The sequence below is a fragment of the Rhinolophus hipposideros genome (assembly GCF_964194185.1).
Source record: "Rhinolophus hipposideros genome assembly, chromosome: 10".
NCBI classification, from domain to species: domain Eukaryota; kingdom Metazoa; phylum Chordata; class Mammalia; order Chiroptera; family Rhinolophidae; genus Rhinolophus; species Rhinolophus hipposideros.
The window spans coordinates 85,290,404-85,316,372 of record NC_138056.1 but is presented as its reverse complement, the minus strand read 5'-3'; the positions used below and the strand labels follow the sequence as shown (position 1 = coordinate 85,316,372).

At 50.4% G+C, this 25,969-nt stretch overlaps 1 protein-coding gene across 1 annotated transcript; it reads left to right on the top strand.

Annotated features, from left to right (window-relative positions):
* Positions 1-609: 609 nt before the first annotated feature.
* TMPRSS13 (transmembrane serine protease 13) lies at positions 610-19,321 on the top strand (the record flags this gene model as incomplete). The annotated part of the gene is made up of 14 exons (XM_081062747.1): positions 610-621; positions 4,172-4,361; positions 4,726-4,830; positions 7,321-7,359; positions 7,454-7,576; positions 8,496-8,625; positions 10,389-10,481; positions 11,413-11,456; positions 12,771-12,933; positions 13,717-13,889; positions 16,823-16,921; positions 18,109-18,251; positions 18,405-18,557; positions 19,295-19,321. The coding sequence occupies 14 exons, from the start codon at positions 610-612 to the stop codon at positions 19,319-19,321; spliced, it is 1,494 nt and encodes a 497-aa protein (XP_080918873.1).
* Between the last annotated feature and the right edge of the window lie 6,648 nt (positions 19,322-25,969).

Genomic DNA, 25,969 nt, shown 5'->3' with positions numbered 1-25,969 from the left:
AGGGACCCAGGTAGGTGTCCTGCCTGGACCCCAGGGCCTCTCCTCCCTGCTTCCTGCTGGCTGAGGCTGTGGGTGGGCACATTGGGACCTGCCTACGGGTAGAAAAAGCGTTGGGGACAGGGACAAACAAGGTTCAGGTCTCTGCCTTTCTGGTTGCCCCTGCCTTTCCACTGTGCCCACCCACTACCATTTCCCCCTCTGCTCTAACTCCCTCCTACTGCTCCAGCCTCTCCCAAGTCTTCCCATTGTCTTCCTCTGGGCTTCTCCCTGCCTTTCAGCTCTCTCTCCTGCAGGCTAGCCTCTTAGTTCCTGCCCATCACATGGGGTCACAGGACCAGGATCATGGGCCCGTCTAGATGGAGATAGCCTGAGCTCCTGACTGGATGGCAGAAGATTGTGACAGAGTCCCTGCAAGACCACCAGTCAGTTGAGGGGCATGAGGTGTGCTTGTTACTCCCTCCGAACTCCAATTTCCTCACCTCATGTATAAACTGGGAATAGTAATACCTGTCCAGCTGGCTAACCAGGAGGCTTGTGAGAATCAAATGAAGTAATGAGTGTGAAAGCGCTTGGAAAATTGTGAGCGCCAAAGAAATGAAGGACGTTACTATGGGTGTTCAGGTACTGTTGGTCCAGACGACGTGCTCCTCGTTGGCCTGGTTAGAATCCAAGCCATGTCACTTATCTGAGATGTGAATTTGGGCATGTTCTTAACCAACTTGGACCTCAGTTTCAAAATCTGTATAATAGGGTTAAGAATATTAACCACAGAGAGCTGCTATGAGGTTGACACGGGATCAAGTAAAGCGCCTTGTGGGCTGTTAGCTTTACTATCGTAGTACACATTTATACACCATGCTCTTTCGTGTTTGTTCTTTGTTATCTGGGGGCCAGCGTGTGGAGACACCGAGGTATGAACCTACTTGCCCGAGGTAACCCAGTTCGGGATGGATGAAGGCATATTGGAACACATATTTTTCCATTTCTAGCTCAGCGTCTTTTACAGACAAACAGATAAACAAACACCCACCGTCACAGTTAATAGTCACGAAGTCCTTCCTTTACATGTATTACCTATCACTGCAATGCTATGAAACAAAGTGATTAGCTCACCATACAGATAAGGAAACTGAGGTGTAAAGAGGTGAAGTCACTTGTCCAGCTGGCTTAGAGTGTGCTTGATGACTGTGACACTGCGGGTCCCATCCACCAGGCTCTGCTGGCTCCTGCCAGGTCACAGGGCCCAACCCTGGCTCCCAGTGGAAAGTCCCACAAGACAGAGATTCCTGCGGGCACCCCAGCCCCACCCCCAGGCTTCCCGTGGTGCTCCCAGCCCTGCAAGGGCCCGGCCGCAGTTCTCAAGCCCCAGCACAAATGCAGAATGAGCACCTGTGCACAGGTTCCAGGGAGAAGGCTGTGCCAGGGGGCTCTTGCTGCTGACTCGAGACATACATGGGCTTGGGCCAGATTCCTGACTATGGGATTCTAAGCAATCTAAGCTCTGGTTGGGTTTGCTCATCTGTAAGATGGGCTTCTAAAAACACCAACTTCTCAAGGATGGATGGAGTGAGGACCTCATGAGGCTAGAAACATGGAAATTTGTTGTAAACTCTAAAGTTTTGTGAGCTGTTATCATTTTATTGTATTGAATGATGAGCATTTTCCCCGAGATTGCGGAATACTTATAGTAAGAATGTGACAGGGATGGAGGTCTGAGAGGCCAGTTGAGAGCCACAATGCCAGGGTCCTGGGCAGATGCCAAGGGTCAAGCCACCACTGGTGGGAAACATAGAGCCCTACGCAGCCGGGGCTCATCCCCCTCATTGAAGGAGCTTAGCCTGGCCTTTTCCCAGCACCCTCTTTTTTCCCTAAGATGAGCTCACACCACCCTTCAGCCCTTTGGCCATGCCCCATGGCTGTTAAATCTCAGCACTTGGCGCTGTGTGTGCCAATGCAAAGGTGGAGAGGAATGACCATTGCCTGCCCAGCTGCTGTGTGCCAGGCACAGGAGAGAGCTTTCCTATTTATCTCATTGAATCCTCAAGATTATTAATCCTATTCCTCAGATTAAGAGAAAGAAAAAAAAAATAGAAAGTTAAGTGGCTTGCCCCAGGTCACACAGCTAGGCCTAGGACTGGGACCCAGGTGTGCCTGACTTCAAAGCCAGTGCTGTCAGCCGATGCATTCTATGCTTCAACATTTCCTCACCATGTTTTCTTGCCCAGTCCTGTGAGGCTTCCAGGGGCTAATTTGTTTTCATTTTATGGAAATCTGGTCTCTGCAATGGGGGTGAGATGGAAATCTGAGCTCTGGTTCATTTGGGTCAGCAGCAGCAGCAAGCAGCCGCCTTCAGGTTTCTGCTCAGCTGGCTGGGGATCAGGACTCGTGCACATTTATCCACATCCATTGATTAACCCCAGTGGCTCCCTGGGAGAGTGGCTCCTGGTCTCTGCTTCTGGTGAGCCAAATGTCGTCCCACCACCCCCAGAAAGACGAGGAAGTGACCAAATCAATTATCTCTGATTCTTAGAAGAGGGAATTAAAAACAAACAAAAAAAGCCTGTCTGGTAGGGTCGATGGTGTTGATTTGGGCTGGAAGTTCTAATGGCGAGGACTTTTTATGAAGTGGTCTGCTCGTTAATAATGTCAAACACTTTTAAGCACGGTGGAAGGTGAGGGAGGGAGATAAAGGTGCCAGAAGTCCAGGTCGTGTCTCCTCCGTGCAGCCCTGGCGACTATGCCCCCAACGCAGGGTCCCCAACAGGGTGTGCTTCCTCCACTATTCTGGCTGTTCCTGGGAGACCTGCCCTCCTGAGCAGCCAGTCAGTGTTCAGAAGTTATAATGAGGGTCAGGTGTTACCCCTGGGCCAGGGCAGTTCCCAGCTCCTGCTGCAGCTCCGGGGCTTCTAGAGGGGGGCTAGAGGAGGCAAAGAGGGTGTGAGGGAAGGTGAAGAGTTAGCTGTGAGGAGCTAGAGGGAGGTGAGGAGATGACTAAACCGGTGACAGTACTGGGTTAAGAGCTTGGGAAGTCAGAGGAACTGTAAGTGGGGGTCTTACAGACCAGGACTTGACAGTCACCTGAGGCTGCTCAAGCCCTTTCCACAAGCCCTGACTGCCCACTGGCTCCCTCTTCCAGATGTAGAGCACCCAAAGGCTCGAGCTCTCCAGGAGACAACAGGACGGCATGCACCGATTGCCTACTATGGCTAGCTGCCGCGTCATCTCATTCATGCCTCCCATGAGAGGCAGCAAAGCCTAGTGCTTAGAGCATTGCCTCCAGAGCTTGACTTTCTGGGCTCACATCTTGGCTCTGCTGGCTTAATCAATTTGCTAAGTCTCTTTTTCTCTGTCTTCCCCTATGCAAAATGGGTATAATGTTCCTACCTCATAGAGTTCTGCGGATTAAACGAGTAAATACACATAAGCCACTTAGAGCATGTCAAGTCCTCTATAACTATCCATTAAAGCACCAAATATAAATTAATAAATCCTACGGCTGAGTATGATTAAGGATTTTGTCCAAGGGTGGTGGAACCGTCCCCCAGCCTACACCGTCTTCTCTTCCTACACCCTGCCTTTCCAGTGTCCTTGGTGTACCAGAGCATGTGTGTAAATTCTGGGGTGACTGAGAACAGTGGAGTACAAGGCAGGTCGGGGCTTTTCTTAAGTAGTGCTTTTCATACTTTTGGACAACAGCTCATAGTAAAACCAATATTTTATAATCTAACACACATACGCAAAAGAAAAGGGCAGGATGTAGGAAAGTGGAAATGAAGAGGGTGGAAAGGCTGGTTACTTCTCCCACAGGGGACCGCGTCTCCTTGAGCGACCCTCAGAGTGAAGGGCCAGTCCAGCAGCCTCCTCTTTGAGGGTCCCTAGGCATGTGTGGCCAAAGCACGTGCTCCCAAGGTCCAGGCAGATGGCCCACTGCCCTCTGCCCACCTCGGCAATGGCTGCGATGGGGAGAGACTGTAGGGAGCTGGAGACAGCAGCCTCTTTGAACTTCATCTTATCTTTGGACACGCACGTCTTCTCAGATGTTGCCCTGTCTGGCGGCTCTGCTCACCCCCTAGCTGCTTGCCCCAGAGCGTTTCTTTCCTCGCTCAGCAGGACTGACAGCTGGGTGGGTTGGCAGGGGAACAGCCTAAGGGATGCCTCACTCTGTTTTCAGAATGCTTCCCCGGCAAGGACGTCCCCAGCCGGGGCCTCACCGTCCAGCTCAACCTCTGCCAGGCCTGCCTCCACAGCATCCTCTCCAACGAGAGTGTACCTTGTTAGAGCAACGCCACTGGGGGCTCTACCTGTCCGGGCAGCTCCTGCTACGTCAGCACCAGCCACGAGGGCCGCCAGCGAGAGCCCAGGTGAGGGGGAGGCTGCAGGGAATGCGAGAGGGCCCGAGAGGCGGGCCGTGGCTGGGGAGGAAACCTCTCTGCTCCTCTCCCCCGGATAATAATGTGTGGGAGGAGGGGGAATGGGCAGAGGCGGCAGTGGCGGATCTGGGGGGTGAAGGCAGGAAGGAACCATTGCATGCAAAGCCCAGACAGTGGAACATTGGGGCAAATAGGGGAGGGGCTAGGGAAGCAACCAACAAAGCAGGTGTCACTTTGGAGGCTGCACAGTCTGGGTCAGAGTGCGGAGCTCCAGGGCACCGGCTCCTGGTTGGGCACTACTAGGCTGGATTCCTCTCTCACAGCCTCACCTTGCCTGCTGTCGCCCCGCTCCTAGGTGTCAGCCTGCCCAAGTTCACCTGGCAGGAGGGCCAGAAGCGGCTGCCACTCATTGGGTGTGTCCTCCTCCTCATCGTCCTGGTGGTGTCACTCATCATTCTCTGTGAGTTTAACGGAGGGAGCCGGACTGGCCGTGCTCACTGCCAGGTGGAGCGGTGTCTGGGGATGGGACACACACCAGGGAGAGGAGACTGGGGAACATACCCTTACCGAGCTACCATGTCCACAGAGGGCCACTCCTGCAAATGGCCTTGGACCATGGCGGCCCCAGGCCACTCTGAAGTACTGGGTTAAGAGCTTGGGAAGTCAGAGGAACCTGGACTTGGGTCCCATCTGTGCTGCTTACTGTGCAGCTTACCCTGGCAGTTTAGGTCACCACTCAGAGCTCAGTTTCTACATCTTCATAGGGGATAAAATTCATTTGTTCATTCATTCAACTTACTATGCGCCCAGTAAAGTCGCATAAGAACTTCACTGGGTTTTGAGGAATCAGTGAGATAATGGCACAATGCCTGGCACAAAATTCCATTATAAAAATGCTACTCATTGAAAAAAGAAAAGAAAAAAACCCATAAAAAACCCTCATTAAGAAAAGTCTTTCAGGCATTTTCTGTCAACAGGATAAAGTGTTCAGCAGTTCAGGCACCCACGATTTCCCCCCTCTCTTTGGAAAAGACACTCAGGACATGTCCCCGGGCTCTCTGCTGGGGTGTTCATATGAACCCAGAACAATGGGAGACTTTAGGAGGAAGCAAAGGGGGGGACACACATCATACCGCCCCGTCCTCAGGGATATTACAGTCTTCTGGAGGACATAGCTGGTAAGAATGCGGGCCAAATGTATTTGAGTGTGACTGTCAGAAACAGGTGACAGCTGTGTGGCCTGGGGAGGCAGAGGCCGGCTCCTGAAGGCTGTGGGGCCGGATGAGGACCTGGAAAATGGGAGAGACTCGGGGATAGGGCATCTAAGTGGGATCAGCAGCTGCAGGAAACGTGGGGCAGATGGGCAAGGTCAGCATGGGGAGAGGGAAGGGACCCACTAGCCAGAGACGAGAATATACATTTGGGGAACTGGAGGCTGTCTCTTTGCTTTGGTAAAACATGGCTCCGTTGTCGAGAGCTGTAAATGCCTGGATGAGCGGTAAGCATTCTATTAAAGAGGCAGCATGTGGTAAAGAGTGGGGTGGGTGAGGACATAGAAACAGTCGCGGCAGTGCCGGCTGCAGAGCTCTTTGAGGAAGAGGGCTGCTCCGGGAGCTGTGTGCTGGTTAAGAATACAGCTTTCGTACCAGACGGACTTGCCGAGGCATCCCGGCTCTGCCACTTTCCAGCTGTGTGACCAGCTTGACTTCCGAGCCTCGCTTTCCCCACTTGCCTGACAAGTCACTGTCACAGTACATGTAAAGGCCTCGGCGTGGTGCTTGTCACATGGCATCCATGTGACCCTCCTCTGGAACTCACTGCCCTGCTCTCCCTCCCTTCCCCACATAAGGTATTGTCCCAGGGGAACTCCCTGCAGTCCACTGAGAACAGTAGAAAACAACCTGTGGAGGGGTAAGATGGCATCTGAGGGCAGGCTCCCTGATTAGTTAGCTCTCAGTGTGATTCACAACATTTCCTGAAGTCCTTTGACCTCTAGACCTCCCAGTGCAGGGAGGTGGTCACTGAGCAGCTAGGCCAGGGGGTCAGAACTAGAGTCTCAGCCCCGACTCCCCATCCTGAGCTCTCCCCACTACACATCCAGCTGATTCCGGAAGGTTCAGTGCACAGGTCGTGGGAATGGGGAAGACCAGGGCATAGAGAAGAGGGGCACGTCCAAGAGATTAGGAGGGATTGGTGTCTGGACCTGGAAGGAGCAGTCACACAATGGTGACCTTTGCCTTGGGTGACTGACAGCCTGGTGGGGTCAGGGGTGAAGTTGGGGGTCAGGGCCAGGAGTCAGTGGTAAGCAAGAGGCAGGGTGAATAGTCAGAACTCAGGTTTCTTTGGCATTCAAGGTGAAGCATATTCAGGCAGGAGGGATGACAGTTCCTGGTTTGGAAAGAAATAGGTATTAGAGACAGAGGGAGTCACGAGGCTGATTTTCACAGATGGTTTGTAAAGATTATACATTAGGGAATCAGCCACCTAGAGTTGCTTATTGAGTGGGAAGACATTTAAAGGCATAAAGACAAGTAATAGGGCAATAACTGAGCACAGGAGACATCCTTTGTTTAGGGCAGAGGTGGAGGAGGAAGAAAATCCAGGAGCTCCTGAGGTTGGTAGGACCTCTGAGAAAACAGGACAGGTAGTGGTTGCATGGGTGTGACTGTGGATTTAGAAATTTCTCTGCTTTGACACTTGCAAAGCACAGAGACAAAGGGTTCTGAAAAGGGGCTCTGCAATACTGGAGGAAGTGGTTTTTTGACCACTACTCTGGCCAGCATGTAGGGCAGGGGAGCTCCCAAAGTAGGACCTACCTCCACACCTCCCTCCTTCTCTCTCTCCTTCTCTTTCTCTGGGTGGCTGCTCTAGTCTGCCTGGTGCTGCCCTGCTTGCAGGAGCTTTCTGGAGCATTCTGGAGCATTCCTGAGCAGCCTTTCTCTCCATACAGATGGGGGACGAGAGCCCCAGAGTCCAAGAGGGATTGCAGGTCGGTGTCTCAGAACCCCCAGGGCCTTGGGCTGCTCAGTGTCTTGTTTCTCTGGGGCTGTCAGTGACACAGCTGTCTGCTTCGTTTTCTCCAGTCCATTTCTGGCGGGGTCACACAGGAATCAAGTACAAGGAGCCGGTAGAAAGGTGCCCCATGCACTCTGTGCGCTGCGATGGAGTGGTGGACTGTAAGCTGAAGAGCGATGAGCTGGGCTGTGGTAAGCGAGCTGGGCGTCAGTGTGGGTGTGTCCGCGTGTGTGTCCTCCAGCAACTGCGAGCTCAGAGGGGAGGCAATGGACAGAGAAGCAGAGGAACTGTATTCTAACCACAGAAGGCTGTGTTCGAAACCTGGCTTTGAGTGCTTTGTGACTGGGGCAATTTGCTTACCTTCTCTGAGCCTCAGTTTCCTAATCTGCAAAATGAGTGGCTTGGACAAACTTGGTGGTTCTCGAATAAAATCTGACAATTCCCCACTATCAGACTGAGCAAAACAAAGCTTCTCTGGCTGGAGGCAGGTGTGGGGTCCAGAGCCACGTCATTGTGCTGCTCCTCTTTGGCCAGCAGGTGAACTCTGACTTCCATCTTTATGATTTCATGAAGGTCTGTTTGTAGATGGCTGGCTTAGGTGAGCGCACAGATGTCATAGAGCTGTGGTCCTCAGTGGCTTTCCCATGGCATGGATAGGCCTGATGTGGGTGCATGTCCCACCCACTGTACCTGTGTGTTTACACGTGTCCTGGTCCACGGCTGTGTCTGTCTGAGCCCGTCCTGTGAGCACTCAGTCAGATCATAGACTTTATTCCCCTTGTCATGCTCTCGTTTGGCATTTCACTGCCCCGTAGGAGTGATGGCTCCTGGCAGTGCCTGCCCCTTCTCCCAGCAATGGCCCCCTGGGTCCTGTCAGATGGAGAGCTTTCAGCCCTACCCCAGCACCTTGGCTCTGCTCTTACTGAGTGTCTTTTGCTTCTGAGCACTGGCTATGATCATCACCTCCCGGGCCAAGCTCCTGGGTGTTTCCAAGGCCTCGGTGAGGAGCCTCAAGACAGGAGCCTCTCGGAGGCTTACTGAGCTGACTCCCCAAGAATTTGGAGCTTCCTGGGTGCTGAAGACCTGCCTTTCCCTTTTCTTGCCCTGCAGTGAGGTTTGACTGGGACAAATCTCTTCTTAAAGTCTACTCTGGATCCTCCCATAAGTGGATTCCGGTCTGCAGTGACAGCTGGAACAATTCCTACTCAGTGAAGACCTGCCAGCAGCTGGGTTTTCAGAGGTAAACCTTCCCCCAGGGTCCTGGCTTCAGGGATGTCTTGGGCTGTTTGCAATGGTGTCTCAGGCTCATTGCAGGAATCCCGTATTGAAGAGAATGTTGGGGACCAGGGTTGAGGTCATTAGCTCAGGACACCCTCGACTTATTCAAAGAGACACTGGCCCTGGGATCTTATGAGTCTGGGGCAAGCTATTTCCATGAGGCCAAAGTAATTCTTTGTAGATACGCAATAGGATCACTCTCCTGTCTTGTTCTTTGCCTCCAAGCACACTCATGCCCATTATCACATTTAATGGTCAAGGTAGTCCTGTGAGATGGGTAGGCATTTGGTCAGGTCTTGTCTTCTTCTTCTACTTTTGGAAACCTTCATTGGACTTTGAGCTATGACAGTTATGACAAATGGGAATGGGATGGGCAGGTGTGGTCAAGTCATAAGAATTTTTGGCTCTAAAGATTTTAAACAAAGAAGTTGCTGCTGGTAGGTGGAGGAGGGATAGAGTGGACAGTGACCTTCTGGCTTGAAGGAGTCCAGATTTGCAGGCCACATGGTCATCTGCTTCCTCCCTCTTGCTCAGAATTTTCAAGCCAACTAGTTTTGTGGCTCGCCAATCTCACTGTGGGCTCTCCGTACAAGCACCTAGAAAACCAGGCTTGGGGACGAGGACTTAGAACCAGTTCTCCATCCCCATCTCAGCCTCAGAGTTTCTCTCTATGAAAGGGAGGTCTTGGTGCTGTAGTCAGAAGACCATGGATATCTTTTGTTATGGAGTGATGTGACCTTACGCAAGTCTGAACCTCCCTCAGGTTTCAGTAGATAGTGTCATTTATTCAAAGACCATTCATTGAGCTTTCAATTTGTGGCACCCACACACAAAGGAGCAAGACAAGATCCCCTGCTGTTGGAGAACGTCTAGTATGGGGTGGGTGAGAGAGGCTTAAACCAATAATTATAGCATAATATGCGTGTAATGGTAAGATATGTGCAAAGTTCTATGGGCACACAATGAAGGGGGTGCCTGGCTGCACTTGGAGGAGAGCAGAGACTGGAATAGCACGCACAAGGGCACACTCTTATGCAAGAGTGTACCATGTTCTAGGAATGCACACAAGAGCAACACGGATGGTGGGGGTAGTGGTCCATGGATCGCCCATGCTACAGTGACCTGGGGTGCCTGTTAAAATGCACCTCAAATCATAATCTCTGGGATAAGTATTTAGAACCTGCTTAGCAAACACCTGAAGTGGTTCTTAGGCACATTGTGGTCTGAGATCCAGTAAGTGCGTAAAGGAGTCACAAACTTTAATGTATGCAACCCTCATGTTAATGAGGATCTTTAAGATGCAGAGTCTGGCTCAGCGGGTCCAGGGTGATGCTCCAGCTGCTGGTCCATGGACCACAGTTTGGGTAGAAAAGGGCTAGTTCAGTGTTTCTCAAACTTGGTCATGCGTCAGAATCACCTGGAGAGCCTGTTAAATCACAGAACCAGAGTTCCTTATTCGGTAAGTCTGGGGTAGGGCCCACGAATTTGCACTTCTTATAAATTCTCAGGCGTTGTTAATGCTGCCTGTCTGGGTGGGGACCCCACACTGGGAACTACTGGGCTAACACACAGGGCTAATGGAGGGCAGTGGGGGAATATTTGGGTGGCGTCAGACCACAGCCTCTGGCCTCCGTCAGCAGCGCTGGCCAGGACTCTGATGCCCGCTGGGGACTGGGGGTGGACGCTATGTCGAGGGCGCTTATTTTCCTCTCTCTTCCCTTGCAGTGCTTATCGGACAACAGAGGTGGCCCATAGGGATTTTACCAGCAGTTTCTCGATCTCTGAATACAACTCCACTGTCCAGGAAAGCCTCTACAGGTATGGCTGGACTGCCTGTCTGTGAGCCCAGGAATGAGGCAGTGCAGGGAGCTTTCTGGGACCCAGACTCTAGGAGTCCATTATGAATGTCAGGAGCATCTCAGAAACAGAACTTCTTTGCCACCTGCCTCCTAACTTCTTATTGAGGCTTGGTGCAGAAAGCACCTCAAGGTCAGGGGTGTCCCCAAGAGTTTACCTGGTTGCCGGAGACAATTAACAAACTTTGGCCACCAGTCAGCCAGGCATTTGGAGAGAACAGTGCTGTGGGGAGTGAGCTTGGGGTGGGGAGGAGGGACAGCAGCAGGGGAGTGTCAGGTGCCCGTGGTCAGGGGCAGGAGGCCCACCTGGGAGGCACCAGCCTCCTCCTGGGCTTCCTCACCACCTGTCACTTTGTATTGCTGCCCACCCTGGTCACAACCCCACTGAGGGAGACGTTGGGGGGATGTTCCACCAGTATTTACCTTGGGAGATGACAGAGAAAACAGGGCTCTGGGAGAAGGGAGGGGGAGGGAAGGGAAGGGAATTAGCTGCGTTCTGGATGCCTGCTTTGTGCTAGGTGGTTTGCATGCGTCGATGCTGGTGAACATTGAGGTACTCTGTCAGAGGAGCATTCGGCCACCTGTGTAATTGTGGAAAGGTGCTGGGACAATGGAATCATGATTTCAAAGCATGTTTATCTGACCAATGTGTGCAATCATCCATTAGAAAGTGGGGGGTGGGAAGAAGTGTGGGGATGGTTTGCACTAAGCCATCCCTACTCCCGGAGAAAGCACTGGGAGGGCCTGTACCCAGCAGTGGGGAGAAGGTCAGAATCTCCATTTTCTTGTGCAAAAGAAATGGGACAGGTACTGAGCAGAATTCAATCAGAGAATGCTTCCTAGAGGAGGTGGCTAATGTACCTTTTTCCTACCTTCTGTTTTTTTTCCTTCAGGTCTGAATGTCCTTCCCAGCGGTATGTCTCTCTCCATTGTTCACGTAAGAAGATGCTCTTTGTCCTGGATTGTGGCCTGTGTGGGGTGGGAGTCATGGGGCAGAGGGTTGGGACCTCTTTGGGGGAGATGGCCAGCCCTGGGGGTCCACCAGGAAGAAGGGCTTAGCCAGCACGCTTGCTTCAGGGCTAGGATCCCGGTAAAGCACTGGGGCAGTTCCAGCACAGCATTTCCCTTTTTCCTGACCTTTCTGCCCAGCCACCTCGCTCATACCAAGGAAGCCATTCGAGTCTTCTGGATTCTGGGCAGGGGACAGAGGCCTGGGAGAGCAGGTTTGGGCCGACTAAAGCTCCTATAGCAATAGACAAAGAATTAGACCTAGAGTCAACCTTTACTGAGCACATTCTATGTACAAAGCACTGTGCCTATCTCTTTACAAATATGATTCATTTAATTCTCAGAATTATTCTCAGAATAATTCATTTAATTATTGTCCACTTATTGAAAAGAGGCTGAAATGTTCATTTTGCTTAACGTCAGACTTCTGGTAGGTGAGGAGATGGTATTTGACCACGAGTCTGACCCCAAAACCCAAGCTGTTAATTGGCCCACAATGCTGTGCTCTCAGTAATGAGCAGGCGGAAGTGTTACTCTGAGTGGGCCAGTCACACGGTGCTATGGACAGAGAGCCCAGCCCCTCAGACCACCTCAGGCTCCTCACTCTCTCCCCCTTCAAAGAGAAAAGAACACACGTCTGAACAAACTCCAAGAGCTGCCCTCTTTCTTCGTGATTTTGGGGGAATGACTCACTCCAGAATATGTTTGGAAATGTTCCCTTGGAATGAAGCACTGCCAACAGCACTAAATGACCCACTGGGGAACCAAGTGGGCACAAACCTACCTGTGAACCACGGGAAGCTATTTGTCCTTTGTTTGGAGATGGTAGAAATCCCCATCACAACGCCAATCAACTCAGGCCATGGTAGACTTGATCTACCTGAGTTCCTGAGGGCAGTCCTGAGAGTAAACATTGTAACCCCGATGCCTAGCTCAAAGCCCAGAGCATGGGGCACTTAGGAAGCGTTTATCAAGTTAATGAAAGAATGAGTGAGTGCGAGGAAAGAGGAACCTGCCTGCATCCAAATTCCCACTGAATGATCCCAGAAAGCTAACCACCATGTGGGAGCTCTGCTTTGGCAGGAAACGGCTACTGTGGATCAGATTAAGTGAGCAAAGTGGCGTCCATAGGTGGGTGGGTGCCCTCAGGACCAGGCTGCCCGGGCCTGCCCTGGGCCCAGGGAGCATGGCAGGGCTCAGAGATAAGCAGAGTTCACAGATTGTCTCTTCTGCTTCCCCCCAGACTGTGGACTGAGGGCCATGACGGGGCGGATCGTGGGAGGGGCACTGGCCCCAGAGAGCAAGTGGCCTTGGCAAGTCAGTCTGCACTACGGCACCACCCACATTTGTGGGGGCACGCTGATCGACGCCCAGTGGGTGCTCACCGCTGCCCACTGCTTCTTTGTGTAAGTGCCTGAGGGGGCCACTGATGCAATGCTGCTGCCCTTGGGGATCTCCGGGAAGGGCTGATCACAGCGTGACTTCTCTCTCTGTGGAGGAGGGCTTGGTACGGGCCAGGTGGCGTTTGCATGGCCAGGGTCATGATTTGCTAGCCCCAGAATAAGAAAATGCCTTTGTTTGATGGCCCCTAAGGAGAATGAGGCAGGCAGGAAGAAGGACTTGGGAGCCTGCCTCTGAAGAACAAGCTGAAATGAAAAGGCTTTGGGTTTGTCGCTGCTTCCTGTAACTCACAGGAGAGGAGCCCAGGAAATCAGCACCGCTGTCCCATGAACTGAGGGATGAAGGTTTGCGGGGAGGGGTTGTAACGCAGCCAGCTTCTGACAGTCACCAGCCGGGTTTGTCCCTTTGAGTTCGTAGACAAGAAAGGACTCAGGGGCCTAAAGCTCCGTTTCTGCTGAGGACAATACTATTGAGATGTGTCCTGCCCACCTTATTTGATCCTTAGTGGCATGCAGAGGAGACAGTGGAGTGACTGCTTACAGAGATCCTATTCATCCCCTCCCCCTTTCTATTGTAAGGTGCAGAGAGCCAGTTCAGAATGGCTTTTTCGAGAGAGGGGATTGTTTGAGACCCCTGCGCTAAAATAGAGGGCTCCCTCTGGAGGTCATTTCATCCATCCTCCTGCCCCCCAGCTGGCGTTCACGGTGCAGCTCCCCCTGTGTAGCAGATGCTGCCGGTGGGGTCTGCCAAGCGGGCAAGTGGACCGTGCTCTCCTGGGGCTCTTGCAGGACCAAGGAGAAGATCCTGGAGGGCTGGAAGGTATACGCAGGCACCACCAACCTGCGCCAGCTGCCTGAGGCCGCCTCCATCTCCCAGGTCATCATCAATGGCAACTACAGCGACGATGAGGACGACTACGACATCGCCCTCATGCGGCTCTCCAAGCCCCTGACCCTGTCTGGTGAGTGAATCAACGCCTGTCCACCCCACCCTGGCTCATCCTCACAGCCTTCGGGCCCAGCCCTTGTACTTGGCAGCGAATGTCAGGGTCCCAGAGCTTCAGCATGGCGCAAGTCAGACTCAGAGGTCACATAATGGAACATCTCTATTTTATAGTCGGGGAAACTGAAGCCCAGAGGTTGGAAATAAGTTTGCCCTAAATGACACATCTTACATTGCAAATTGGTGACAGAGCCAGGGCTTGGAGACAATATCATCAATATAAATAGATTAAATTGTTTCAGTGGTATTCACTGAGCGCTTAACAGGGGCCAGACACTGGGGTAGGCATATTACATCTATGATTTCATTTACTCTTCTCAACCACTCCTGTGGAGCAAGTACTATTATTAGCTTCACTTTACATATGAGGAGATGGAGCTTTAGAGAGAGATAATTATCAGAGGCCATGGAGTAATAAGCGGCAGCCCCAGGACTGGATCCAGGTCAGTCTAACTCCCAAACCACGCTCTTCTCACTTGGCTCTCAGCTGGCAAGTTGCTAACACTGCAGATGAAGACACAAGATGAGTATGCATTCAAGCAACCAATTGCCATCAGGTTGCAGGTGAGGACCATGTGAAGCCGCACGATGGAAATGCTACTGAAATTGTCAGGAGACCAAAGAAGTCTTCGTTAATTAATTCATTAACTCATTTATTCACTTATCCAATACCGAGTGTCCACTTTTTGTGGGTTCTGTAGTTGCCAACTGCAAATAGAACGCAATGGTGACACACCCAAAGACAGCCAGTAGAGGCGAATGACGCGATGTTGAGGGGAGCTGGGAAGCCATGGTGGCACAGACAGGGGCATGTAAGCAGTCTTGGCAGGCTAGGGAGGCTTCCCTGCGGGAGGATAGCTATGGTGGACTGGGATTTTTGGAAGCCTCGGACGGCTCTCTGGTTAGTCCTGCCTTTCTCGTGCTCTCGGCCTATGAGCCGGTCTTTCCTGGCACATTAGTTATGGAAGCAGTGCCAGTGAGTCAGTCGTTAGCTCATCAGGGTGGTATGAGGAGGAAGAAAGCTTGGCAGAGCTCAATGGGGCAGGGTTGTCCCAGAACCATGCCCACCAGTGGGCAAGAAATCGGTCCTGCTCCCTCCAGCCTTGTCTGTACTATCTGGAACTGTAAGGTCTGCCCTTGCCCTGCCCCTCATACACACGTGAAAGGGGGGGATCAGTCTGCAGGACCAATACGGGCCTTACCAACCTTGTAAAACCCAGGCTCCATTTGGCTAACCATTCATATGCTACCTCCTACCACCCTTACCCCCTTAATATTATTTGGAATTCCAAATCAGATTAAATAATTTTAATAACCAAATGAAAAACACACACGAAAGTATTGTAATATTGCATATGCTTTTCAGACTATGGCAGTCCCTTTCCAGATGCTGATAGGCCACCGGGCAGGAAGCAGACCTCTGTCTGAGAATCGCAGCTCGTGTTTATATAAGCCCTGTGGTCAGGCCATGTTCCCGGATTGGTTTAGAAATCAGAGCAAGTTTTCTTACACTCATATGGCAGGCTGAGCACTTTTTGTTTTTTAAATTTATTGGGGTGACAATAATTTCAGGTGTACAATTCTGTATTACATCATCTATAAATCCCATTGTGTGTTCACCACGCAGAGTCAGTTCTCCTTCCATCACCATATATTTGATCCCCCTTACCCTCATCTCCCTCCCCCACCCCCTTACCCTCTGGTAACCACTAAACTATTGTCTGTGTCTATGAGTTTTTGTTTCTCATTTGTTTGTCTTGTTCTTTTGTTGTTTTTGGTTTATATACCACATATCAGTGAAATCATAGGGTTCTCTGCTTTTTCTGTCTGACTTATTTCGCTTAGGCTGAGCACTTTGAAGTCACAGTACTATCTAAGAAAACTCATGAAAACTCACTGGTAAATTTAATTCCCCCATAAAAATTAGTGGAATATATAACAGTTACATAGTTTCAAGGCTCTATGTCTCAAAAATAGAATATTTTAAGAAATCATGTTTTGCTTTTTTGTTAACAATTGATGCTATTCCTTCATTTATTTTTGTTTGTTAACTCTCTAGCCGACAAGTGTGTTAGACACCAGTGCTTAAAGCCTGGTTTATAAGAGAATTTAACATTCATTCTACCTCCCTCCTCTCTCTCTTTCTCTTAATATTCGTTGAACACTTTGTATGTGTCAGGCACTATTCCAAGTGTAGGAAGCTGCAGTGAAGAAAACAAACAACTGAGAACACTACAAGCGTTCTATCTATCAACTGATATTTTGTTATTGCAGATTGGGCTTTGGTGGTTGTTTCCCCAGTCCATCTAGGGACACCAGTCCTCAGAGGAGCTCATGAAGTGGTACACAATAGCATCTTCTAATTGTTTTTGATCGTGGGAGCAAGTGAGCAGCTGTTTTGTGGTGTGTGCCTCTAAGGGTGTGTTCTTCCAGCGGGGAGAGGTATGGTGTCACCCTGTCTTGGACCCTGGCCAACCAGCAGGTACCCTTCCCAGACCAGACTGGACACCCCACTGAGACACCATGGCTATAAAACGTGACACTTAGCCTGCTGCTGCTCCTTGCTCTGATGGACATGCAGGGAGGAGGCTCAGCCAGGAGAGACACTCTGAGTAGGGAGAGACCCTCAGTCACTCAGTATCCCTTTGGTACGGGGAGCTTCCAAGGCATATTCTCCTGCCCACATGGCATCCACTGAAATCAGAATGTTTTGGGGGACTCTAGCAGACTGTGAAGGCTGGGGGTCAAGATAAAGTGATTGGTCAGTCCGAGGCCCTGGAAGATTCAGGACTACTCTGGGGATAAGAAGGGGCCTCCTAGGATATTGATACTCCTGCCCCTAGGATATTGATAATCGTGTCTCTTCACTGATGCCTTGAGGTCTTGTTGCAGCTCACATCCACCCTGCCTGCCTCCCGATGCATGGACAGACCTTCACCCTCAATGAGACCTGCTGGATCACAGGCTTTGGCAAAACCAAGGAGACAGATGGTGAGAGGGAGAGGGAGAGACTCTGTGTTTGTGCGTGCGTGTGTGTGTGTGCCTGCACACATGTGTATCTGTGTGGAGTGTGCGGAGCTGATGTGTCGGGGTGGATGGGTGAGGTCCCATCTAGATGAGGGTTTGGGTATATAGATTCATGGGATGTGAATGTGTGTGTATATGTACCTGTGTACATGGAAAAGCAGTCGTCGTGACAATGCCCTCCAGCCAAGACCCTCAAGGAAACCCTTATAGTTGAGCAAGTTGGGTTAACTGCTCATTGCACTGAAGGACACCATGGAAAACCATGGCACTTTTGGTAAGAGGTATTAGAAAGGACTCAGCACAGGACTTGGGTGGTTTGGGGGAGTTCAAGGAAGTGGATCATTTCTTTAGATTGGATTCTTTTAGGAAGGAGGATAATTCTATGATTGGATCTCTAAAGAATCTCATCTGGAAGTTATGAATAGACTGGGTCTAAAGCCGTGCTTGGTAAAGAAGCAGCAGCCACTCCTGTTGTCTGGGAGGGGTGTTTGGTACTGTTGTGGTTTGCACAGTGAACTACCTTGTTTTCGTCTGTGCTTGACCAGATCATGAAGTGGTTGTGTTTCGCCTCAGCTCCTCATGGTCACAGAGCGGCCTTGTCTGAGGTTGGCTCTGTTGGGTTGTTTATATGCGACAGGAGCGTGCCACAGCCTGGCTGGCCAGCTGTGAGACTTAGGCCACGTTCTCTGCTCAGTGTGGTGGAGTGCTGGCTGGCTGGGGAGCAGCTATTTCTGTGCTTGGCTCCATAGCTGACTAGCTGTGTAACTGTGGGCAAGTCACTTCTGTAATTCTGAACATCTTTACCTGTTAGTGGGTTAATTATACATGTTAAGGGCACATAGTTACTGAAAACAATGAAATGATGTATTGGGTAGTGCTTTGAATACAGAAAAGCATGTGCAATGTGCAAGCTAGCTTGATAGGCTGTGAGTTTGTCCATGTATGTGTATGTCTTTGTTATATGTAGTGAGCTCTGTCTGCTGCAAGTGTGTGTGTGCCCATATGTTCTGAGTGGCCAACCACGGGAATGATGCCCTCCACTCCCAGGAAGCTGTGAGTCTGGGTGCTGAGGTGGGCAGCTAGAAGGCCACAAAGCTGCCAGAGTCTTAATCCCTTCCCATCCTCTCTCTCCTCCTTCCAACTCACTGAAGAGAAGACATCCCCCTTCCTCCGGGAGGTGCAGGTCAGCCTCATTGACTACAGGAAGTGCAATGACTACTCGGTCTATGACAGTTACCTTACCCCAAGGATGATGTGTGCTGGGGACCTTCGGGGAGGCAGAGACTCTTGCCAGGTGGGGCTGCTTCTGGGTGGTGCTTATGTTCCAGGACTCCGGGGGGTAGGGGGAGGTTGAGGTGTTGGGGTTGGAGTGGGAATCGTGTGCCCACAATTTTCTGCTCAAGGACCACCTCTTCCACCCTGCTGACGTGCATGTTCTCCCTTGTAGGGAGACAGTGGGGGCCCCCTGGTCTGTGAGCAGAACAACCGCTGGTACCTGGCAGGAGTCACCAGCTGGGGCACGGGCTGTGGCCAGAGAAACAAACCTGGTGTGTACACCAAAGTGACAGAACTCCTTCCCTGGATATACAGCAAGATGGAGGTGAGAGCCTGCATGGAGCACTCACACGCAGTGGGGACTCCCAGAGACAGGGTACCTGGAAGAAAGTCCAGGCTTTCCCCAGGGTCTCGGCTGAGGTTCCCTTTTGCCCTCGTATTTGGGGGTGTTCACAAAGTGCAGAAGACCAGAACAAGACAAGAATCAAGTATCAGTCCAACCCCAGTTTCCTGTGTTCCTTTCCTTCTCTTCCTTCTGCAGAACAGAGCTCAACGTGTTTGAAAAGGGGTGAGCCTAGATTGGGTGCCGGCCCCAATATTACTCTTCGCTCTCAGTGATGGTCGAGTTGTGGGTACATCACTGAGGGTAGGAGGTCTCCCCTCTTTGGCGGAAACTTTTGGCGGAAAGTTGGTCCCATGGGGGTCTGGGGTCAGGAAGTGAGGATTCACCCCCACTTTTGCTGACCCAGTTCAGCCCCTACCTTCCCTGGGCTTACTGTCTTATCTGTAAAGCAGACATGTTATACTCTTCCTTTCACTGCCTGAGCAACGGTGGAATAGTAGAGAGCTTAGATGGGGACAGAGAAAGGCTGCTCCTGAAATCCAGAGTGCGGGTCTCTTAGAAGCTGCTTCCATCTTTTTCCCTTTATTGTGCGTCTTCTTTGAGGGGCAGTGCCAGGTGACAAGTGGGCTGAATTTTAGGCTCTGAATCCCCACCTTTGTATCTGCATTATGGGCTTACCAGGCAAACCCTCACACTATTCCCCCTGTTCCCTTCCTCAGAGTGAGGTACGCTTCCGGAAATCCTAAGTAGCGGTCCTGTTCCACCTCACAGCGCTGACTGCTGCAAAGACTCTGGCCAAAGTGACTGGGCCATTTGCAACATCATCTGGGCGAAAAGACACCAGACACCTTTGTTACTGCCATCTCCACTGTCTGCTGCCTCTGGGAATATGCGTGTGTGTGTGTGTGTGTGTGTGTGTGTGTGTTGTGTATTGCTCTCCCAAGTTCTTCAGAAACCAGGAGAGTTATCAGCTCTTCCCAAACCCCAGGCTGGAAGTAGTAAACCGAAGACAACAGTTTGGGCATTGTGGAGGTTTCTACAGGACTGTCCACAATAGATGGAGAAGGTAGAGCCCCGGGAAGGGCCTGGAAGGCCCTCACATCAGGAATTTTTGCTCCTCTGACCTTGACTCAGAGACTAGCCCAGAATGAGCAACCACCTGGCAGCCTAGGTGACACCACCGCTGTCCAGGAACAGTAATGGGTTTCCTTGGAGTGCCTGGACTGTCCCTAACAGGAAGATGTTCCTGTTGGCATTACAAGCATCCTGTTCTCTCAGACCTCCTGCCGGTGCTGTGGATGTGGACGGGTGACTGCGCTGTAGCTGTCCATGCCGACAGCTATGAACAGGGCTCACTCTTCTTGTTTAGTCACAGGCTGTTGGGGGTGGACTTCATTTTATTTTTATATTTAAGAAATAGAAGTAGATATATTTTAAAAGATTCTCCAAAAATTCCTGGAGCTAGGAGAGCCAGCATCAGTCACCCCAAGAACTCTGAGAGACTCATAGAAACTGTGCCGCTCTGGAGTCCTATGGCCTCAAGGCACCGGATGAAGTGGCCCCTTTGAGATACTCGGGGAATGAGTCCTCATTTGGGCTACTGGGAAAATCCAAGACAAAGAGGGCCACAATTGTTGCTGCATTCAAGGGCTACAACCAAGACATAAAGAAATGGATGTGGCTTCTCCTGGGGCCCCTCAGAGGCTGGGAAAATTCAGGTGGACAGTTATACCTCATTCCCAGTGCTGTTCTGGGACTTCGGAGTTTCTTTTCAGCATTCTTCAGCTTTCACCTCTCAGTTGTTCCTGAAACATATCACCAATATGAAAACTGCCATGGAGAGAAAGCTGACACTCTCCCTAGGCCCTCCAAACAGCTCTTCTAAAGGATCCCAGTTGCCCTGATCCTGCAAACCATCCGTGTGCCTGGCCTCTTCTCCAGCTAAAGGCCTGGACCTTCTCCAGCCTTTTCTCTGGGACACCCGTTCCTCCCCAGTGCCATTCTCCTGACCTTGCTTAGGCCTATCTGGTAGTGTTATGACTCCCAGAGGCAGGGTTCAAGTAGATCAGCCCAGCTTAGCCCATCCCAGGCAGGTGGCCACTTGGGGGAAAGACTGCACTTGAAGGGCAGGTTGGAGTTGACTAGTGTTGCTGTTCAGAGTCTGAAGAGCCTGGTTACATGTTTTCAAGTCTGGGGGTGGGGTGGGGTGGGGGAGAGGGCAACATTAATTTCCACATAGCCTCCAGGAGGTTTTCAGAAATAAAAGTTTCGCGACCTGAAAAATGTGTCATTGGATGTTCTACTAGTACCCTAGGTAGAAAATTGAAATTGTCCACCGGTACCCAGACATCCTCAGTTTCGATTCTGAGTTTTGTTCCTAAGCTTTGGGTTCTGCTCACTTAATCATACATTCACCAACCATATCAGTGCCTATTCTGTGTTGGGTACTCCTGCCACGCCAAGGAGATACAAAGACCAATGTGGTATCCTCAGGAACTCATGGTCGTGATCCAGTGTGATGGAACCTATGCTTGAGTTTGGGCACCGTGCTTGCAACATGAATGAAGAAGCCACCAGTTGTACCAAGAGAGGTCAGGGAAAGCCTCACAGAGGAGGTGAGGTTTGAAATGAGTCTTACAGAGTAGGGGAGCTTTCACAAAGCAGACAGGGTTGGGGAAGGACACTCCAGTGTATGTCCTTTTTCCTTTTTCCTTTCTTCTTCTTTACCTCTGTCTTTGCCAACTCAGCAAGCTACATGTTTACAAGGAAGCCCCAAATGCTTACACAACTATTTCCAAGAACATTGGGTAAATGGTTCCATTGGCTTCATGTGAAAGATTTATTCCTTCTTGCTTTTCACTTACTTTTCCTGAATATAATATATTGACCTCAACCATTAGGATTCTATTGTTGCGTGCCCAGCACTTCCAGACCTCCTGTTACACACACACACTCACACCAAACCCGTCACCAGCACAGAATTCTCCAAGCTGGCGCCTCTGGGTTTGGCCTTTGGACACCCAAGTTTGTTTGTTTTAGTCTCTCATATCAATGCCAGGAAAAGTCCTTTCTCCAATTCTTTTTTTGGTCCATCCAGACAAGACAGTATGGGAAGGGGGCATTTGTCAGGCTAACTGTATCAGCAGTATGGGGAACACAGTAATTGTAATGGATCCCACAGTTTCCCACAATCTCAGTGGCTTAACTCAATAAAAGTTTATTTCTCATTCATCTAACCATCCAATGAGAGTGATCAGTGGTTTTCAGGGACTCAGTTTCTTTCCACCTAGTGACTTTGTCCTCTGCTTCAGGCCAGTAGAAAGAGGAAACTAAACACACAAAAAAGCACGTCCACTTCTCAAATGCTCTGGCCCGGAAGTGATACACATCATTTTCACTCACATTTTATGGTTGTCAACATGTCACATGGTACCACTTAGATGAAGGAGGATTGGGAAATGCAGTCCTTGGCCAGTTCCCATGCAAGAGCAAACACTCGTTTTGGAGGACAACCAGCCCATCAGAGGAAGCTGGTCACTACAGAAATGAGGCCTTGGGGGAGAGCATTAGGGTTTAGGACATTTCTGTTCCTTTCTCCTTAGAAATGAGACCCTGCCCCTCCTGTCTTAGGCTTCCTGGGGCATAGATTGATTTCCAGGGTTGCAGAAGTGTGTGTGTTGGGGGAGAGGTAAGGTAGAGAAAAAGCAGTGTCTGGATAGGAAGAGAAAAGCACATTCCTTAGGCCCAGAACATCAATAAAAGCTACAAAAATCATGGCAAGTGGGTTATGGAACTTCCCAAATAGGTCCAGAATCTCCAGGGACGTGTGTGTGTGTGTGTGTGTGTGTGTGTGTGTGTGTGTGTGTGTGTGTGGAGAGGTGTTGCTGGTGATGTCCCACAGTCGCTGGATCTCAGGCATTTCCAGGAACCAGTCAAACTCTCTGGTTTTGTCAACTCTATTGACTGCTGAATTTCCCTGGGGAAGGAGAAGAGGGTAAAGTGAGTGTGTTGGGAGTGGGGAAGATGATGGCTCTTTGGAGAAGAGCCAGTTACAGCCTAGCTGCCCATCCAGCTGCCTCTGGGGTTTCTTTTGACTCCCAAGGCCACTGTTTCCCATAATTGCTTAGCCAATGTCCTGGTGCAATTGGGAGGACATTGGGAGATGCACAAGGAGAGCTCCTTGTAATGATAATGACGGGGATAATAATAGCTAGCATTTGCTGAATGTTTGCTATGTGCCACCTGCTGTGCCAGACACCTGATGTGTATTATCTCCTGTAAGCATGAAATAGGCATTGTTATTATCCCTATTTTATGAATGAGGGAAAAAAGGCCAAGAGAAGTAAAATAATCTATTCAAAACTACACAACTGCTAAGTGCTAGAGTTGGACTTTGAATCCAGGCTGTCTGATTTTAAAAGCTACTTTTCAAAATCAGATGGAATCCTTCCAGCTATGACCTCGTAGGGTCTTCCGCCTGGGTCAGCGGATCTTTCTATTGTCCACTGGTCCTCTGATGTGGGAGTGTAGTCGCACAACAGCCTAGCCAACTGTCCCTCCATGTCTTTCCTTAAGGAAAGAAGAGTCTGTGAGATTGTGCCTTTCTGGGACTCTGTTCTATCCTTGTGTTTACAACTTATGTCTCTCTGTCTAGTCCCCAAAAGATGGTTTGCAGCCAAAGACGGGTAAGATATCTCACGGGAGATACAACCTAAGCCAGGCGGAACCGAGTGGGGACCCCCAAAGAGCTGCCTTAGACAACTATGGGAAAGGGCTTTGCCTCCCCTTCCCCCTACTTGGGAAAGTCTGTTGCCGGCTCTGGCTTTTCCCTCATAGCTGTCAGTTAGAAAAGTAATGAGGAGAACGAAGACCAGTTATCTCTTATATCTGAGAGACTTAACACTGAGAAGATATTTACCTAGTGGGACCTTGTACCTCGACTGTTTAAAGACTAAGATAAATTGGCTTGGGATGTTTATATGGTAAATGAGTCTCACAGACCGTGCCGTAAAACACTGTGACTCCCTTCCATACTGGTCAATACAAGCCTCCAGTCGGCTTTGTTCAGGGCTCCAGTCCTCTGAGACTGAGAGACCCGTGGCCTTCTAAGAGATTTAACAGCATTAAGTCTCTGTTTCTTTCTTAAAAACTTAGCCCAAACCGCCCCTTCTCGCATCCTCACTGCCCTTGTTGCGCTGAACGCGACATGGGAGGGACAGGGTGGGACAACTCCCTAGAGAAGGCTGGGCACAGTCCCTCAGAGTGTCAGCCAGAGGTGTAGACCATGCAGTTTCCAGAAGGTGGGACAAGTGCATCATGAGTGGGAGGAGGCTCCCTGGCAGCTCTCCCACCCCTGTCCCAAGTGGATGGTTTCTGGGAGGCCCTCCTGTGCCATGATAAGCTGTCATCCCAGGACACCTTCATGTCTCATCGATGTGGGTGGGTGGCTGTGAGAGCCACATGCCACTCATTCTCCACCTCCTCTGCACCGACCCAGGCTTCCTGTTCTTTGGAAATCTGCCGCCCATTCCAGTCAGCATGTGCCATACTGGTCTTACAATGGGCCCACCCAGAAAACATGGAGGACCATGCTCTGGAGATAAGCAGCTCACACTGCCCAGGCAGGAGGCTTTATTAGATAAGTTCCCTGAGAAGGGGAGGGCATGACATGGTCTTTTGTCCTCCACATCTCAGTTCCTGACAGCAGGACAGGTGGACATAACAGGGCTCTATTGAATTCCCTGAGTCCCAGAAGTTCTTCACTTTTAATACAAGGAGGAAGCTGGAAGTCTTCTTTGAATAATTCCTGCTAATTACACCATGTTGTAGTGGAGAGAGCACAGAAATGAGAATCGAAGTACCTGGAGGTACAAATTTCAGCCCCACCACTTACATGTTGGGCAAGCCAACCTCTGTTTAAAATAGGTGCTCTGGGGCCGGCCAGGTGGCTTGGGCAGTTAGAGCTCCATGCTCCTAACTCCGAGGGCTGCCAGTTTGATTCCCACATGGGTCAGTGGGCTCTCAACCACAAGGTTGCCAGTTCAATTCCTCCAGTCCCGCAAGGGATAGTGGACTGCTTCCCCTGCAACTAAGATTGAACACGGCACCTTGAGATGAGCTGCCAGATGGCTTAGTTGGTTGGAGAGCATCCTCTCAACCACAAAGTTGTCGGTTCGACTCCCGCAAGGGATGGTGGGCTGCGCCCCCTGCAACTAGCAATGGCAACTGGACCTGGAGCTGAGCTGCGTCCTCCACAACTAAGACTGAAAGGACAACTATTTGAAGCTGAATAGCACCCTCCACACCTAACATTAAAAGGACAACAAATTGACTTGGAAAAAAGTCCTGGAAGTACACACTGTTCCCCAATAAAAAGTTCTGTTCCACTTCCCCAATTAAAAATCTTAAAAAAAAAAAATAGGTGCTGTGTCTCACATGTTGTTGCAGGATTAAATGGGATGGTATAGGTAGACACGCAGGCCAAAGTGATGGGCATATATTGTGACCTCTCAGCAAATGTTGAATTTGCAGTAAGAGGGCCAGATCCTCCACCTCCATATCACCTTTACCAAACAAATGAGCTAGGAGAGGGAAATTCGGCTAAATCTTCAGGTCTTAGGCAGTTTGTCATTTCTCTGCGTAAACTTTCCTCTTAGTCTTTCAGCAATGAGCTGATCTTCTATGAAGGTGACACTACCACCTGAGGCAGATGGATGTCCCTTATTGGTGGTTTGTCTAAGTCATGGAGCTTCACTAGAAGTTGAAGCTTGAGTTGAGCTTACCCTGCTCTCTCTTGTCACTGATGGGAACAGGAAAGCTGTCTGACTCTGGCCCAGCCCTGGTGTTCTGCTTAGCCAATGGAAGTGACATTCACAGCTGTGGGGGGCACACATCCTGGTCTCTCATGGGCTCCTCAATCCAGAGCCATGTGGCTTCTGCCCCATCACATCAGTGAACCTTCATGTTGCCAAACGTTGGACACTTTTTATTCCTCATCTTAACTCTCTGCAGGATTTAACTGTTGAGTACTCCGTACTTTGTGAAATTGCCATGGCTTCTGTGGCATCAAACTCTCCCAGTTCCCCTTCTTGTCCTCTAGCTGGTCCTTTTGTCTTCCACAAGCTCAGTACATGGTATTCCCCAGGAGACCATCCTCAGCTCTCTTCTCATGATAAATGCTCACTCTGGGCCATCTTATCCATTCCTGGCATTTCCAACTAACATCTGTGCAGCCAGCAGGTATTTGCCCCACGTCACTAATGTACAAGAAATGTCACCTTTTTTTAAAAAAGCAGATTAAAATCTGACTCTGAACTGCAGCAGACTGGCTAGAAAACATCCCTCCTCATGTTCTCCCTCAGGAAGTGTGGCCTCAGGAGAACCTGCCCACTGCT